The sequence below is a fragment of the Prinia subflava genome, chromosome 1 (genome assembly GCF_021018805.1).
Source record: "Prinia subflava isolate CZ2003 ecotype Zambia chromosome 1, Cam_Psub_1.2, whole genome shotgun sequence".
NCBI classification, from domain to species: Eukaryota; Metazoa; Chordata; class Aves; order Passeriformes; family Cisticolidae; genus Prinia; species Prinia subflava.
The window spans coordinates 135,764,582-135,780,953 of record NC_086247.1 but is presented as its reverse complement, the minus strand read 5'-3'; the positions used below and the strand labels follow the sequence as shown (position 1 = coordinate 135,780,953).

The following is a 16,372-nucleotide window of genomic DNA, read 5'->3' as shown; positions in this document are numbered from 1 at the left end:
AACCAATTGGAATAATTTAACTATGCTGACTTAAATTAAGAGCTCTCTTAAATATGTATTTTAGATAATCATAATCCCATTAACATTAGTGCATTTTTTTCTCCTATTATTCTTTCCAAATTCACATTCCTCTTGACTAAAAGAAACCATAATTTATCTGAAGAATTCTGAAGTATTTCTTTCAAAATAGCTATTATCTGCTGTGTTCTCAGAAGCATTGGTATCACAAGCCACCTGCAATTTGTGATCAGTGTTAGGACCAGCGTTTCCCTGGTCTCAGTAGAATGGAATAAGGGACCTGTTTTTAACAGGTTTTTTGAAGGCTTTTTTTAACAGTTTCAGAAAGAGCAGCCAGAGGTGGGTTTTGAAAGTAGTAATTTTTCATGACCAATTCCAAATGCTGAAAAGTAAGATCAAAATAACAAATGTTTCTTATCAAGGTTCATCATCACACTAGATCAGCTTACCTAAGGAGGCTTAGAAGCTAATGAGGCAAGAGGAAGTAGGTATGAAAAATGCAGAACAAGTCAAAAGAAAAGGAGAATTTGGAAGTATTTATTAAAGGGAATGAAATGTCACTGATCTCACATTTTAAAAAATCTTTCACCTGGTATAAAAATAATGCTACCTTATTTTACTCTTTATTTACCCCTAGTTTCCGAGGCTACTTTGCATCTTTAAACTTTGTTCTACAACCTTATGAGTACGAAATGTTTTGAATCCAAAGCTGGTATTTTTGTGCAATAAAGCTTGAGACTTGAAAGGAAGAATAATGTAAATATACAGAGCAACAAATTTATACTGTGGATACTGGCATGCAAAGCAGATTAACAAAGCAAGGACGTGGGAAGAAACCGATCTATACCAGGTTCATTTGCTGCAGCCAAACAAAGCAGCTGTTAAATTAACTACTCCATGACTTTCTCTTTACTTTGTCATTCTCTAGAAAAGGATTTTTTGGGCTTTATGATCAAGTGGGATCACCTTATTTTTTTAAGATGATAAGAATGAACAGTTAAGTGCATCTTTTTGTGAAGGGTAAGTTAAAAGGGTCTACATAAGACACTGTTGGCTAAATTATAATTTCCTGGCAAATGGGTTAGAACTCTTTTCAGAAAGCAGAGCCGGAGGCAGAATTGTGATCCTAAAAGCCCAGTGGGCATGCATATGGGATATGGAAACATGAGTTTAAATATCAATCTAATTAATATTTAAATAGTTTATACAAAAGGGAACAGTTTCAATAGTAGAGAATACCTAAGACTACTCCATACTTTATGAGTTGGAAAATTGATAATGGTTATGTTGGTTCAAGTCCTTACTCAGAACTGAGCAGAGTGTATTTTAAAGCCACATCTTGATATTCCCATGGAGTACCCAAGGAAGTGCACTACTGTACATGGATTCTATAAATGTAGCTAGCTCCTCTTAGGTGAATTCAGGTGCAGATAAAATTGGCATTTGGGATTTTTTTCTTAAATTGCAAACCCTATTTTTTAAAATTTAGTTCATGGATATTTTTCAGATGAGTGAATCTCTCTTTTTTTAAAAAACATTCCCATCGTGAGTTATTAACCAGGCCTAGTTTCGAGAGAGATGAAACAGATGGGGTGTGCCGAGGAGTCCGTCCGTGCCAGAGAAAAATGATTTAATGCTGATAATTTGTATTGTTCGGCCATTAAGTTTCCATCTAATTTCTCATCTAGCGTCCCAGGTGAAACATTTCAAATTAATTTAGGCAAGGAAAGAACGAAAGATACAGGGACAACACCTTAAAAATTGCGTTGATACTAACAACAGGGTGGAGCGATTTTAGGCTAAAATAGGTTACAGGAATCAAACACGCCCTTGAGGAGTTAATGAAGACAGAAAATCGAAAGATTTAGCGCTCGGAGCCGCCCGCTGGCCCCGCAGACACCGCGGTTCCACGGCCACCGCGGCAGCCGCGAGGAACCGGAGCTCTGCCCGTGTCCCCGGGTCTCCGTGTCCCACAGCCCCGTGTCCCCGCAGCCCCGTGTCCCCACAGCCCTGTGGCGGCGCTCCCGCTGCTCCCGGCGGGAACAGCGCGAGCCGGGGAAGGGCGGGGCGGGGCGTCCGCGCGCACACAGCTCGCGCCGGGAGCCGCTCGCGCCCTTCCCCCTCCGGCCTCTCCACTGCGCCAGCGCCGGCGGTTGCCGGGGCGCGTGACGTCACGAGCCGCGGAGGCTGCGATTGGCCGGGCGGGGAGCTCCCCCCTCCCCCCTCCCCCGCCGTGGGACCGCCGCTGCCGGGGCCGGGCCGGGCCTCGCGCGTCCCCTCAGTGCGGAGCGGCAGCCGCGGCGAGCGCGGCCTCCGCGGAGCCTCCCGGGCACGTCGCCGTTCCGCCACCGTTCCGGTGCCGCCACCGCAGGCGGGGTCATGGCCCGCCTGCGGCCCGCGCCGCGCCCTCGGCTGCTGCTGCCGCTCCTGGCACTGCTGGCGCTGCTTGCGCCCCGCGCCCGCGCCTGGGACAGCGGCGACCTGGAGCTCTTCGACCTGGTGGAGGAGGTGCCGCGGAACTTCTACGACTTCCTGGGGGTGCAGCAGGTGAGCGAGGGACCGAGCCCGCCCGCCGCCGCCCCCTGCCCTGGCCCGTGCCCGCGGGCCCCGCCGGTCACCGGCGCCCCTGGCTCCCAGCGCAGCTGCCCGGCTCCCCCCGCCGGCCCCTCGCCCGCTCGCCTGGCGCTGTCACCGTCCTCCTGCCCTGGCCCCCCGGGCCCCGGCTCCCGCCGATCGGGGCAACGCGTCTGTCCCTTTCCAGCCTCTCCCCTCTCACCGCGGGGGCTCTCCTCTGCTTCAGGTACTGCTCTGTTGCTTCTCCTTCCTGCCCCACCGTAAATCAGCTCTCCCTCTCCCACTGTACCTTTGTGTGTTCCTACTGCCTGTTGCTTTCCTGAACATACCTTATTTTCTCCAAATGCATCTATAGCCAGATAGAAGTAGCTTCTGGGGTTTTCACACTTCCCATTCATATCGTCGGTGTGGCAGTTTCCCACCTTTCCCTCATTCTGCATAGCTGCTAGTTCCTTATCTTTAGATTGTGTGTGCATCACCACGTGTTGCGGCTCATATTTTCTCTCACTCATGCCATGTGGTAGACAGTGACCCTTTGCTGTGTTAATGGCTTGTAGGTTGTTATATTTGTTTACTTTTCATGTATCTTGGTTATTATGTGTGGTTTTCACCTCTCTTTGATAAGTAACACCTGAGATTATCTTAAAGAATTTATTATGTACCTTCAGGTAATTTTTCATGCCAGTGTGTTCAGGACACGAACTCCTGTTAGAAACACTTTTATCCCATGGTTCTTGTGTACATCTTAGATGTGGTTGCTGGTTTCACTGCCGCTTGGCATCTTCAACTTGTATCACTTGTCTGGGCTCCCATGTGATGCCCTTTCTTATCTCTAAGTGCTCTGCTCTGTGTGTGACCTTGCTCAGTGTCTCTACATGCATCTTAACAATTTTTTTTACTTTCTTCCAGTGTTCTTCTCTTCAATAATAAAATACACAATTCTTTTTATGCTGTTACTTAACCCAGAGTCTCCCAAAGACATTTTGCTCTTTCTCTGTCTCCTAGTACATTCTGTACCCCTAGCACCTTCTCTCTCCAGTACTATATTCTGGTGAGTGATCCCACTTAAATGGCTTCCCTACCAACCTTGAAGTTTATTCTGATGTAGATTTTGAGAGTAATAAATGCATTTCATTAAGGCCATGTCTAAAAAGAGAGGGAAGATGTCTGCAATAGATAAAGGTCCAGTTTTGTAAGCTATTGGCTTTGGTTGTTCTGATTCCGTTTAATCTCTTTCTTTCCTTCACTCCCTCTTAAGCATCTGGTGTTAAATACTATGGAATACCATCATCTATACAACACAGCAAGCACTGCTATTCATATTTCATTTTCAAGACCCTAAAAATCTAGATGTTAATTCTCAAAGACAATTTTAGTGTTAGATAATGTTGGAGTGCAAAACTTTGTTTCTGTTAGTGATGTTCAGGTCTGGTATGCAACTCTTTGTTAACATCTTCCACAGTCCTTTTTTCTAGGGCCGAATCTGTACCTTGCCCTGTATGTTTAGCAAAATGTTAATTTTAACAAGTAATTATTCTTCTAGCTCACATTTTTCCTGCTAGTCATAGTGGAAGACTTTTATCACTTACAGTGGGGGCAAGTAAAAAGTTGGTGGAAGTGCAACACAAATGAAACCAAGGTTTTTTTGTTTGTTTGAGGTGTATTTTGTTTAAAGTGGTCACTCATCATGTCATTATGGCCCAGACTGGAAGTGTGCATAGTGCTGATACTTTACACATGCAGCAGAATAGACCTGTGAGAGGAATAATGGAGTATGTATGCAGTGTTGGAAGTTGAGCTTCAAGAGGAATTGCTAAGATTGGAAAATGCTGTGTGGATTTCCAGGTTCTTTCACACTGTATCCGGCTCTGACCTATATCTGAAACTTGCAACAAGCTCCTCGTGTCACCCGTGTAATCGTGAAGGGATGTTGTCTTGCAGTGACTCGCTGGGCAGCTGCTGCTGTGTAAGTTACCTTAGGAGAAGGGTAATTGGTCTGGTGACAGGATCATGGGAAGTGCACAAATCTCAGGTGTGCTGTCTCCCACTTGGATGTCTCAACATAAAGCTGTCTTTTACCATAATGGCTCAATGTGATGTTAGCATGTTTCTTCAGGTCTTCTGCTATTTTTTAATACTATGGTTTAATGGAGCTTATTCATTTTGTATGTCACTATTGTTTTAGTTGGGATGCTTTTTACTACAGTGCTCTAATTTCACTTTTTGCCGTTCTGATACTGCAGGTTTCCTTCCCTGAGTTCAAGTGGTTTTCTTGTCAGCAAGAGTTAACTGTGTGTGTGACAGTAGCCTTTATGGCCACACCTTTGAACTGTTTAATTATGTTCCATTCATCAAAGCTTGCCTTTCCTCCCACCCCTTCCTATTTCATTGCCTTGTGTCGTGTCCTGATAATCCCTTCTTCCTTCATGTACTTCTGGGAGAGGGAGCACTTCTCCTTTGTGCCGGATGTAACTTCCGCATCTGAGATATGGATGCTCAACTGTGTTTGTTAGCAGTAGTGTATCAGGGCTGCCAGATTTCTTCTAAACATGTCATCTTGTGTTTTGAAAAAATATAGGGAATGACTCCAATGCTTCCTTAAGGCATTAAAGCAGCTTGGGGTTTGATGGGAGAATTGTGGCACTGATTGTTGAACTCATATTCGATGTCAGAAGCTGATGTTGACCTGAACTGACAAGATGCAGAAGGCATTGTGGGAGGTGCTGTAGCTCTCAAACATGCTTTGGTGATGCCTCTGGCGTGTGGATTTTTCACTGAAATTGGAGAGAGATGAGTGGGTTTTTGTTTTGTTGCTGCTCTATGCTTGCAGGAGTATGGATTTTGTGTTGTGTCATTTTGAGGGCCTTGTGGAAGCCTCCTGGCATTGTCATCCAGCTCTGGTAAGGTGTTAGGTTTGAGTTGCTGTAGTGTTTTCTGATATTAATTGCTGAGATAGAAGATGTCCTAGGCGATGTGATTTTTGTTGTGGTTTTGAATGAGGAATGACAAAGTAAAAAAAAGATTGTGACTGTCTTGGCTGTTAAATAACTGACTTCAAAGATGGATTGGTTGAACAATCTACAAATGCTCAAGGAGTGGTTGAGATTGGAAGGTCCCTTCTTGTCCAACCCCCAAGTGTTAGGGCTGAGCACCTAGATTAAGAAGTATCTGATTTTTATACAAGGACACATTCTATCTATTTGGGTTTTTATTAGATCTAATAGTAACATAGCATGAGGAAGTCTTGCATCTTTGTTTTGTTACTGCTGCTGTTCTGACCAATGTGGGAATTGCTCTGCCTTCCCTTTCTGTGGTGGTTCTTAAATTGATAGTGTGATTAACGTAAATGACTCATTTAAAACATTGCTGTTTTCAAGAAGTTTGACCTAGCAGAATGGGAATGTGACCTTTGGCTTGAGAAAGGTTGCATTTCCCTGTCCCCCAAGTGGTTTCTGAAGAAAACAGAATCATAACCTCTTGATAGATCAGATGTAATAATAATTTCAGTAATCACTTCAATACAGCCAATTTCAAACCAAAAAAGGAATCGGGGCCAAATAATCTAAAAACTTAGGTGAAGCAGCAGAATTAAACCAGAGGCTGTGCAGACTCAGTAACGTGATGACCTGTTACCTGAGAATGAGAACATAGAAATGTGATGTTAAGTTTTTGGAAAAATTCCAAGATCTCAGGAGCTACAAGTTGGTATGGTGGACAAATGAATGGGTCAGGTTAATGTTATCATCTCTTACAGCTTTTAGTAGTTGATACCTTTATGAATATGATATGCTTTGGATGAATCAACTTCGCGTGAATTGAACCTGTGGATCTCCTTCCCAAACTATGCTTTTGATTATAACTCTTTAACATGGCTTCAAGGGAGTTATTTGTTCCTCCACTTTTCTGGCTTGCATCCAGGAAGGCACTAGAAGCCTCTGAATGTATTTTGAAACTTTGTGATACAGATCTTGGATACAAAGGATGTGATCAGGAAATTTTTAGGTAATGTTGTTTGTGAAGATGTATTAGGATGTATTGCTGTATTTGAGCTGCGTTGCTGGAATTGAGCTGTGTGGAGCCCTGTGTTGTGTGTCAGGACCAAGGAAGGTCTGCATAAGGCTTTGGAGGGGCTGGTTTTGAAAGATATGCTAGGCCTGTGCAGAGTAGGGAAACAAACACAGAAAGGTTCTCTGAGCACTCTCTGAGGCAGTGGAATAGGCCCTGGGAGCTCAGGTTCTTGAGGGAGAGTTAATGTGTAGGACTTGCTGGCCAGCATGGTGGATAAATTTATAACCTGAAAAATGTCTGAGAGGGATATTTTCTTCAGTACTGTGTTAGGCCTTTCTTATGGCACATGAGCTTTATAGTGAACCAGGCTCTAATGTGTTTGTGTGGCTTTACTGTAGAGAACTAAGAACATTATATCCACTGCAAGGTAACGGGTTTGCTAGATGATGCTGCAGCACAGTCAGAGCTGTGTGTACAGAACCTGATTGTGGTCTGACAGCCTGTGAGACATTGATATGTTAGTAACTCCAAGAAAGTGCATGACATGAAAACCAAGGAACTGGATTTCTGTGGCTGTGGAAAACCACAAGCTCTCCAGATGATCTGGATGTGTCGGGCTAATAGGCTTCTTTCAAGAACGCTGGAACAGATGAGTTGTTGTGTACTGTGTCAAGTAACAGCATCTGAGAGGGTTATGGCTGTAGAATGCAATGTTAGGTGCTGCAGAATTGATGCCCGTACTGTTTGCATTTCAGGGGTTTTTTTTTCCTTGTTGTTGAATTAATTCCAGGCTGACTGCGTGGACTCAATGCCCGTTTTGTTAAAACATGCTGTTTGCGCTCTTGGTTTCCCATCTTATGGTTCAGTTCTCTCCAAAAGGAATTCTGTTCATCTGCTCCAGGACTGCTTCATGATATGCAGTCAGTAGGTACAATAAAGAAAAGTTTGCTTTACACATGCACTGCTGGGCTGTGCTAAAAGTATGAGGTAGCTGCATCTTTAAGACTACAGTTTCTAGTAAATGGCTGGCACTGAATTTTACCTTTTGACGTTGCTCTGTAAGAAGAGGAATGACCACCACAACAAACTGTGTGGCTTTTGTGGTATTGTCAAGTGTTACTGGAGATGGAAGAAAATTCTCAGGAAGATGTTTCTATGTGGTCTGTTTGATACATTGATTGGTGGCATGCAGTGCATACATCACCACAGTCCAGAAGTTGTATGTTATATAAGTAAAGTTCTTGGATGTAAATTTAATAACCTGTTTTTCAGAAATAACGGCAATCTCAGAAGTTGTCAGTGTTGTTTTATCTGGCCCTGCCAGAGTTCTGTCTTTGAATAGATTATTGTCCAGAGAAAAGTCTACATGAAACTATTTTTCCTGTAGAACTTCTGAGGAACTTTGAGTACATTGGTCCCCTCAATTGGGAAGAAACAGCTCTCCTTCATATGTATCTTAAGTCCTCATCAAGAACAGCCTACCTGTATCCATGCAGTTCTGTCTTTCCTGGCAGGCAAGCTGCACATAACTAAAGCAAAGAAGGGGGAAATAAGGAGGGATAACCCAGAAACTCAGCAGTTTGTCCTTCCCAATGACAAGCTGGATGGCTCTCCACAGACATATTTTGGTTGCTCTTCTTACTCTTCAGACTATTCTCCTCCCAAGTGCTTTTTAAGGTTAATATATGTGGGTGCAGTGTTGCTAAAATCATGAAGTGTGCATCATCTGCAAACGTTTCAGCAAAAATCTGGGTTGGTGATAGTGGTTCAGTCTTCCAAGCTTTGGAAGTATTTGCTCAAGTGAGACAAAACTTCACTTGCATGTGATTATAACATCACTTTTTCAGATGATTGTGTCAAAACCATGAGTTGTAAGCTATTCTTGCTTGGTTTTGTAAGATTATTTTGTCTTGCATGACAAATAAGTTATTCACTGTGACCTTCAAAAGTGTTGTGCTGTGAAATGACATGGAGCCTTGTAGCACCTTGGTGTCTCACTCATTTCTGACAAAGCAAAGTTGGTCGGCCGGTGATTAAACATCATGTCTAATGCTCTCAGCCTGTTCCGAGATTGCTTTCTACTTCTTGTTCAAAGTGTGTATTAAGGAGATCTAAATTGGAAAGCATTAGATTTTAATGTACTGTCAATTGTGACATCAGAGTTCTCAGTTAGAAAGATGAAATGTTTCCATTTTCTTGCTCTGAGCTTTCAAAAATAATTAACTTCCATAATAATACACAACTGGGTAATAGTAGTAGCAGACCTTTGTATGGACACTGAGGGATTTTAGTAATTCCTGAAACTGTATTTCTTTTAAGCCCATGAATATGCTGTCAGCATTTAGGCAGTAATAGTCCATTGCACTGGTTCAAACAAAAATAGCATCAAAATCCAGTTTTGTTTCTGGTGGCTTTAGCTGTAATGCCAGTTCATTCCATAAAAGTAATTGTGTTTTTTGTCTCCATGTTTTACTGAGACACAATTCTGTATCCCTTTATGATTTAAAACTTCCTTTCTGAGTCTGTTACATATAAGTTGTACATGGAACTGAGATTTTCAGCAGTTCTGGAAACTGCTTGTCCTAAAAGATGTAAATTGTTAAGGTTGTGTGAAGTCATCATTGAGTTTATTCACTTGGATCCTACAGAACAAAGTTGTTTCTCTTTTGAGTAGTTTAATGGCTTGTAAGAGTCACCACAGAGAAGTGCTAATGACAACTGCTGCATTTGTAACTGGGGATGGTGCAGGGTACAGGTTCCTGTGTGTTTTGGATCTTTAAAAATTGCTGAACTTACAGATAAACTGCTGATAGATAATCTATTCTATTCTGTAAGGACCCTGCCCTTATCTTTTTGTTCACTGTTGTTGCATATAAAAATGATGGAGACATCTAGACATATAAAGCTTATATTTTCCATAAAAATGGGTTTTCTGCAATGTTGCCTATTAAATTTCTGCTTGGATGTTGTCAAGAATTTTTTTTTCTTTCATTGTTGTCTCGTTTTTTCAAGACACAAAAGTGCTTTGGAATCTACCAATTTAAGTAGTTTCAAAGACACTTGCTCTTAAATTTCCCTGACAATTCATTCATATAGTACTTTCCTGATTTCTTTCAGGTTATCTTTTTCTTCTTTCTTGCTGTTTAGAAGGACATACAGCAACAAGAAATTACTGTGTTTGAGAACCCAGGGGAACCGATAGTATGCAAAGTGCTGTAAAAAGGATAAAACAAGCAGGTTTGAATTGGTTTGGTTTTGGATTTTTTTCTGTCTGCAGCAGTAATAATGTTTCAGCTCTTTCTTTCTATGCTTCTTGCTCCACTAATCCTTTAAGGATATATCCATGATAGTTTGATCTTCAAATTGCAGAAATTTTTTTTTCCCAAGTAGTTCTGTGTTTGATCTGTAATTCATTGAAAGGATTGACCAATTTCTTAGTGTAGAGAGGTAGGGAACCTGTGCTGGTGGCCTTTGGTGCTTACAAAAGGCTCTAAGTTTTCTGCTTGTTCGGAATTCATCTCCTTTACTGAAGTTCTAAGTACCTGCCCATGTGGGTATCTGAAGCAGCTATGTAATTGATCCAACATGGAATTTTGTAAACAACTTCCAAGTGGGCCTTTTACTACTTGACTGCTGTGGATTGTAGTCATCATATTTATCTGTAAAGCTGTGTAAAAAAAAAATTCTAGATGCAGCCTTAATTTCATTCTGTTGAATGATAAAGCTTTTATGCTCCATCTAGAGTAATTTTACAATTAAGATTAACATGGTTTTCTAATCAGATCTAGAGAGCTGTAGCTTTAAGGGAGATATTTGGAGGTATCTATGGTGCCATTTTAACTTAAAGTATGTGGTAAAATTTAAAAAATAAAATGAGAATTTAGCATGTAAGGTGTTTCTTAATTGGTTTGGTGCTTCTTGTGCTCTCAGCAGAGCCGATAACAAAGAGTCTGTGGTGCTGTTGCGCAGCTGAGCCAGTAAGAATGAGCGTATAAGTGATAACAAAGGGGGATTTTTTGTCTCTAAGAATGGGTCTGATATACATTCATTTCCTCCTTTTATTCATTTTAATATCAGAAGTGTTTTGGTTTTCCACGGAATCCTAGTGGGCTAACAAAAATTGTACAGCATATGAAAATCCGCAGTTTTGCTTTTGATTTGCTTCTTAGTCTTTGTGCTTTTGCTTAGCTAAATGCTGTGCAGGTTAGACGTTTGCTTCTCTTTTGTTTTTTTTCCCTTGCAGTGTAAAATTGTCAGGTTTCCCGAAATGATGAGGAGATTTGGGCTTTCTGGGTTTCTTTTGCGTGTTGTTTGTATGACAGCCTTGTTTGGATGTTACTAACTCGGTATAAAAATGATTTGTAAACAGTCTCACGGATGTGGCAATGTTGTACACGTGGTGTATGTTACAGTTATGCAAAATGTTAGTGGTTTAAAGCAGGATTGTGTATTCCTGGGCTCTCATCTGAGGGGTTGCTTAAGTGCAGATCTTTAAATGAGCTGGTTGCAGGCCTTGCAAACTGTTCTTACTGATGTCAAATGAACAGTGGGATGAGAAATGAAGAAATTTCATATGGAGTCTGATAGATCTGAAATTCACCCTGGTCTGGAAAATTTGTGGAGGAAAACAGACAATACATAGGAGCTGTTGAAATAAAGTCACTTGGCAATCCTTTTATGGCTGAAAAGAGAAGCAAGAACTAGAGGGGTCTTGCCCCATGGGCTGTAATTTTGAATGCTGCTGTCTCCAATAATGTAAAGTACTTTCACTTGTTGAAGGAAGCATTCAGTGCTGATGAGGACATGAGAAAGCTGAGAAATAGCCTTATTGCACTGATTTGGCTTGAATACCTTCTCCTTTAAGGGGCAGTGATTGTTTTCACCTACTCCTAAAACTATTACAAATGATTTTTAGTGTGATTGATCAATGCTTTATTGAATTTTATTTATTTATTCGACCTAAATTGGCTTTATCAAATTGATCAGTTTTAATTCAGTTTTATCAAACTGATTTAAGCTAGCTTTTATGTTCAATAATCACCATTTTAAACTCAATGATTTCTCTAGTGTTCTTCTGTGGGATTTAAATGCTGTGATGGGAGAGTAGGAGTGTTTGTATGCCATTTAACTTTGTGACAGTCTAGGTCATATTATGAGTTGCTTTACTGGATGTTGTATCTAACAGCGGCTGCTAGAATGTTACAGAAAAAAAAGGCTGTAAAATTTAATCCTGTATGGAAGCCTCTTCCCATTTCCTATTACGATTTATTAAAAATCTTATTCAGTTCATGCATTTCTTTTGGTTGATTAAAAACTTGAAATATATGTGTTTTTCAGTCTGAGTCTATCTATGTATTGAATGAAAAGTATTTCTTCTGTCATGTTGTAACTTGTGTGGCTTGTAGTTTCTCTTCTATTTCAGAATTTTCTATTTGTACCTTAGTATCCTTCCCACACTTCAAGCTAAGCCAGCAGCATTCAAAACAAAGCAATAAATTCAAGTGTTGGCTTGTGTCTGTTGAGGATGGAGTTTCCATAGTTGAAATACAGATTGAGGAGATCAGCCAATTAGTTGTCTTTTGCAGTTTTATGATGGTGAAAGAGCAAACTTCTTCTATACATAAGTTGTGTACTGTATTTGAAAATTAATTGTAGCTGACTTACGTAATACAGAGTTCCCATGCTGGAGTGCACCATTAGTCCATTTAGTAAATATTTTTGGTCTTTGTGTTTTCTTTGTGGTTGAGTAATACTAGGTGCTTAATTAGAAAACAGTTTGTGTGAGGTTTTGGTTTTGTTTTAAAGGAAATAAAGATGAAACTAGTTGTCTGCTGGAGTGATAGAGACTTAACCTATCAATGAGTTACTGACTTAAGAATTTCATCAGTCATGACGAGTTTGGCCTTTCATACACTTATACTTCCCTTTCTTACCTACTAACAGATATGATCTGTAGATGCCTTAATTTTCTGGAGGAGGTGCAGACCTCTGTTTGGTGAACTTAGATTAAAGGACAGTAGCTGTTGTATCAGTTAAAAAATAATGTGATTTTTAATGCACTTGAGAGTACCAGGCACGTTTGCCTTGTCTGTGTTGCAGATGTTTAATAATAGTCTGGAATTGTCCTGAGCAGTGCATCCTGATGTCTGTGAGGGCCTGGTTCCATTCCATAGTCTTCTTGGTCTCCCATTAGGGCACCCCTCCATGTCATCCATAAGCTCCTTGGATACCTTCAAGAAATGCTGAATGGTGTCAATGTGCTCTCTGGTTTATACCCTTGTTTCTTATTATTTATGCACTTCTGTATTATCCTTGCATTTCTTTCTTTAATAAAGGCAATAAAGCCAGTGGCAATAGAGAGTGTCACTGGGGAGCACATGTGAAGCTAACCGTGTTCTGCAGTCCGTTTGCCCCCTGTACCTTTCAGCTGCCACAGTTTTTGATTAACAATGTTCAGAGGTGCATTTCTGGTAGTACCTTTCAGTCTGGTGCTGTACAGTGGATTTGTAGAACTGTCAGCAATGTGTTTTGGATCACTTAGTGATTTATAATAGCCAGCTGCAAGCTCTACTCTGTTTAGGAAAATTGTAGTTTAACTGATACAACTAAATCTTATCTCTCACTTTTTTGCTAGATCACTTGGGTTGGTGTTTCCTTGCTTGTGTCTGGTACCTACCCAAAACATTTAGTGTCACTGCATGCTTGGCTCTTCAGGTTGTCTTTGAAAATGCTGAATGAAGCCAGTCCCAGCACCAATCCCCCAGCAGGAGACCTTTCAGCTGCCTCTTCTTTGCCCTCAAGACTGGCCATTAGCCCTTGCTTTTTGTATCCTGTTCATTAATTTTCTATTTGTAAGACTTTTTCCTCCCATCTTGTGTTAAGTTAGTCACTTTAATAGCCTTTGGTGTGGAGGCTTGTCAAAAGCTTTTTCAAAATTGCTGGGTCCCTGGTGGCATTTTCTTTGCAGCACTGGCTTATATTCCTCACCTACAGGTGTGCAGTTTTTTATATAAATTTCCTTCAGCAGTCTAAGGTGATAGCCATGGTCCTGACTTATTAGCATCTAGTTTGTCTGTTTGGGGTAATATATCCAATATATATTTCAAGTTGAGTTACCTTCTCTTGACCTGCAAAGAATGTGTTGGTGTGAGAATCTCTTTAACCTCTCCAACAGGAAAGATTCATTAAGTGAATTATTAAATTACTTGGCTGTAGCTTTGTTCCTGAATGAAACTCTTCATAGTTTTGTCATCAAGCAGTCTCTAATGTCTTGGTTTTGATTACATCTGAAGAAATAAAAAGGTTTTGAAAATCAAATAAATTGCCACTCTAGTTTGCTTGGACAAATACAAAAGTCCTCAGTAACATGCTGGAAAGAAGTAGGCAAGACATTTTTTTAGCTGTGCATTCCATGAATAATAATGGAACTGGCAGATAAATTCACCATGTTGCTGCTGTGGTTATTTATCAGTAGAAGGAAGAATAGCTGCTGTTACGCCGTTTTTCCTGTTTGATTAACTGGTACACATGAAAGGTTAAGCACATTTTCATAGGAACCCAGGCCTTTAACTGGGGTATCTGTAGGGAGTTGAGCAATGGATCATTTGCTCCTGGTCACTTTGCTTTGGTTACTGGCCTCAGCTCTGTGCCATCTCAGTCATGGACAGTAGTTCTCTTTTCAGGCAGTAGGACAGAGGGCTTGGGCCTGTATTACTACTCGAGTTAAGACTAAAGCAGAGTTGGTTTGTGGCCTGTCATCCCTCCCCCTCCCTCCTTTATGACTTATGGTTCCTTTATACCCTAGTCAGTCAGTGGATTTATTAATTCTGCAGCAAAGTTCCTACTGTGATGTACTTGAGTATATTGTTATGAAAACAATAAGATTATTTTAATCCAGTTATTGTAATTTTGATGGTACCACGTACTTGCTATGTTTTTGCTTATTCCTACTGGTTTAGGCAAGATTTTGGTATTGCAGTATTTGTTGTATAAATCACAGTGAAAACTTCAATTTTGTGGTTTCTATCAGATGTAGGCATTGTGAGGAGAAACATGACAGAATTTTATGAAATGCCCTCACTTCTACAAGTTTTTAAAAGGTAGAGACTTGATAAAATAACTTTTGCAGCAGGGAACTTGTTTGAAATAGTGGAGCTTTAATGGAACATACTAAAGCTAAAAGTTGTATCAGATAAAGGGTATTGAATTTCAAGGTTTTAGTACAGTTCTTTATTGTATAATCAATTTTCTTTTGCTTCTAAATAGTGTTGATCTGTTTATTGTTGAGGGACATACTCAAGTCGTAGTTCTAGGTCCTATTTAAAGGAATTATACCCTGTCTCTGATTCTGTGTGTTGCTTCCATGCTGTGCATGCACCTTGACTACCATCAGATGAGAATTTAGGGTAGACTGTGCTGTTTGCTGGCATCTGCATGTCTGATGTGGCACACTGAGAAGTCAAGCTTGAGAACACAGAGAAACAGTATCTAGAAAAAAGTGTGGGGTAATGAAAGATGAAATCAGACTGTTTTCTGGGAACAGTTGTTTTGGGTGTCCAATGTACTGGATGCAGAGTTCAGATGGAGAGTTCTGTAGCTGAGGTGTTGGTGGTAAATACTTCCAGTTTTGAGTTCCATTTGGGATTGTCTCTTTAAGGCTGCAGTTTGTCTTAGTGTGACAGCAAATTGCAATATACAGTAAGCTTTATCTTGATCTTTTGATAAAACTGTAAAATTTATATCATTCTCTCAGTCTCTGAAGATGTATGTTTGAGTGGACTGTATTTACATCCAAAATGTTTAGGTAATATTACATTCTTCAATAAAAAGGAATAGAGTTGGAGAGAAATGCATTTGAATTAAAAATCATGCCCTAACAATAAAGAGCTTTAATATTGATCGTATACTTCCTGTTTTAAATCGTGCTGTTTTGAAGTTTTCAGTACAAAACATTTATTGGCATTCATTTGATAATATCTGAAACCTAAAAAGTAAATTGAGACACTTTCTGTTTAAAAAGTGCTCTTGCATAGGTTGCCATTTTGCATTGCAGAATATTGACTTCCCTTGTAAATGTATTTGTGAAAATAAACACTGCTTAACACTGAATATGAATAGCCATGTTTTCTTTGTAAGAAACATCCTTTCATTTGTCTTTGGTATGTTTGACTTCCTCAAAGTTCAGATTTTTAACACAAAAGTATTTTTTTGTAAAAGAAAATATGACTGGTGTTTAGGCGACTGTTAACAGGGGCACATAATCTTAAATTTCTGACCTAAAGTAAGCAGAAGGCTGTAAAATGTGTCTTCACTTCTGGAATATGTAAGATGCATTCCTGTAGCTTCTGGGGTCTTTTCTAACAGATTAACTCAAAGACACTGTCATTGAATTAATGGTATCCCATTATTATCAGGGTATTGGTTATCCTGTCTGCTGTCATGAGATATGAGAGCCTTACATGACAGCTGGTTAGACGTGATTGGATTGATACTATGGCCAGGAAGGACGGTGCTGGACTAGGTTGCTTTCTGAAATTGATTTCTCAGTCAAGATAGAATTGTATCTTGATCAAGTATTCAATATTTTGCAATTCAACTAAGACAAATACACAAACTATTTCCCATTCAAGCTGCAAGTGTAGAACTTACTGTTATACAACCAAACACCCGCCCCGCCCCCAGCTTACACCAGGGTTGCTTGTGTAGTCTCAGAATGTTTGGCTGCAAGCCTGAAAGGAGTTACATATATTGTAGTCATTACCATGCTTTATCT

The 16,372-nt window shown here is 40.4% G+C and overlaps 1 protein-coding gene across 1 annotated transcript in view; it reads left to right on the top strand.

The window, feature by feature from the left end:
* Positions 1 to 2,218: 2,218 nt before the first annotated feature.
* The window catches only part of DNAJC1 (DnaJ heat shock protein family (Hsp40) member C1), a 107,084-nt gene continuing 92,930 nt past the window's right edge, over positions 2,219 to 16,372 (top strand). Inside the window, exon 1 of the mRNA XM_063413653.1 lies at positions 2,219 to 2,565. Coding sequence (XP_063269723.1) covers positions 2,398 to 2,565 — 168 coding nt within the window. The 5' untranslated portion in view covers positions 2,219 to 2,397. The remainder of the gene's footprint in view (positions 2,566 to 16,372) is intronic.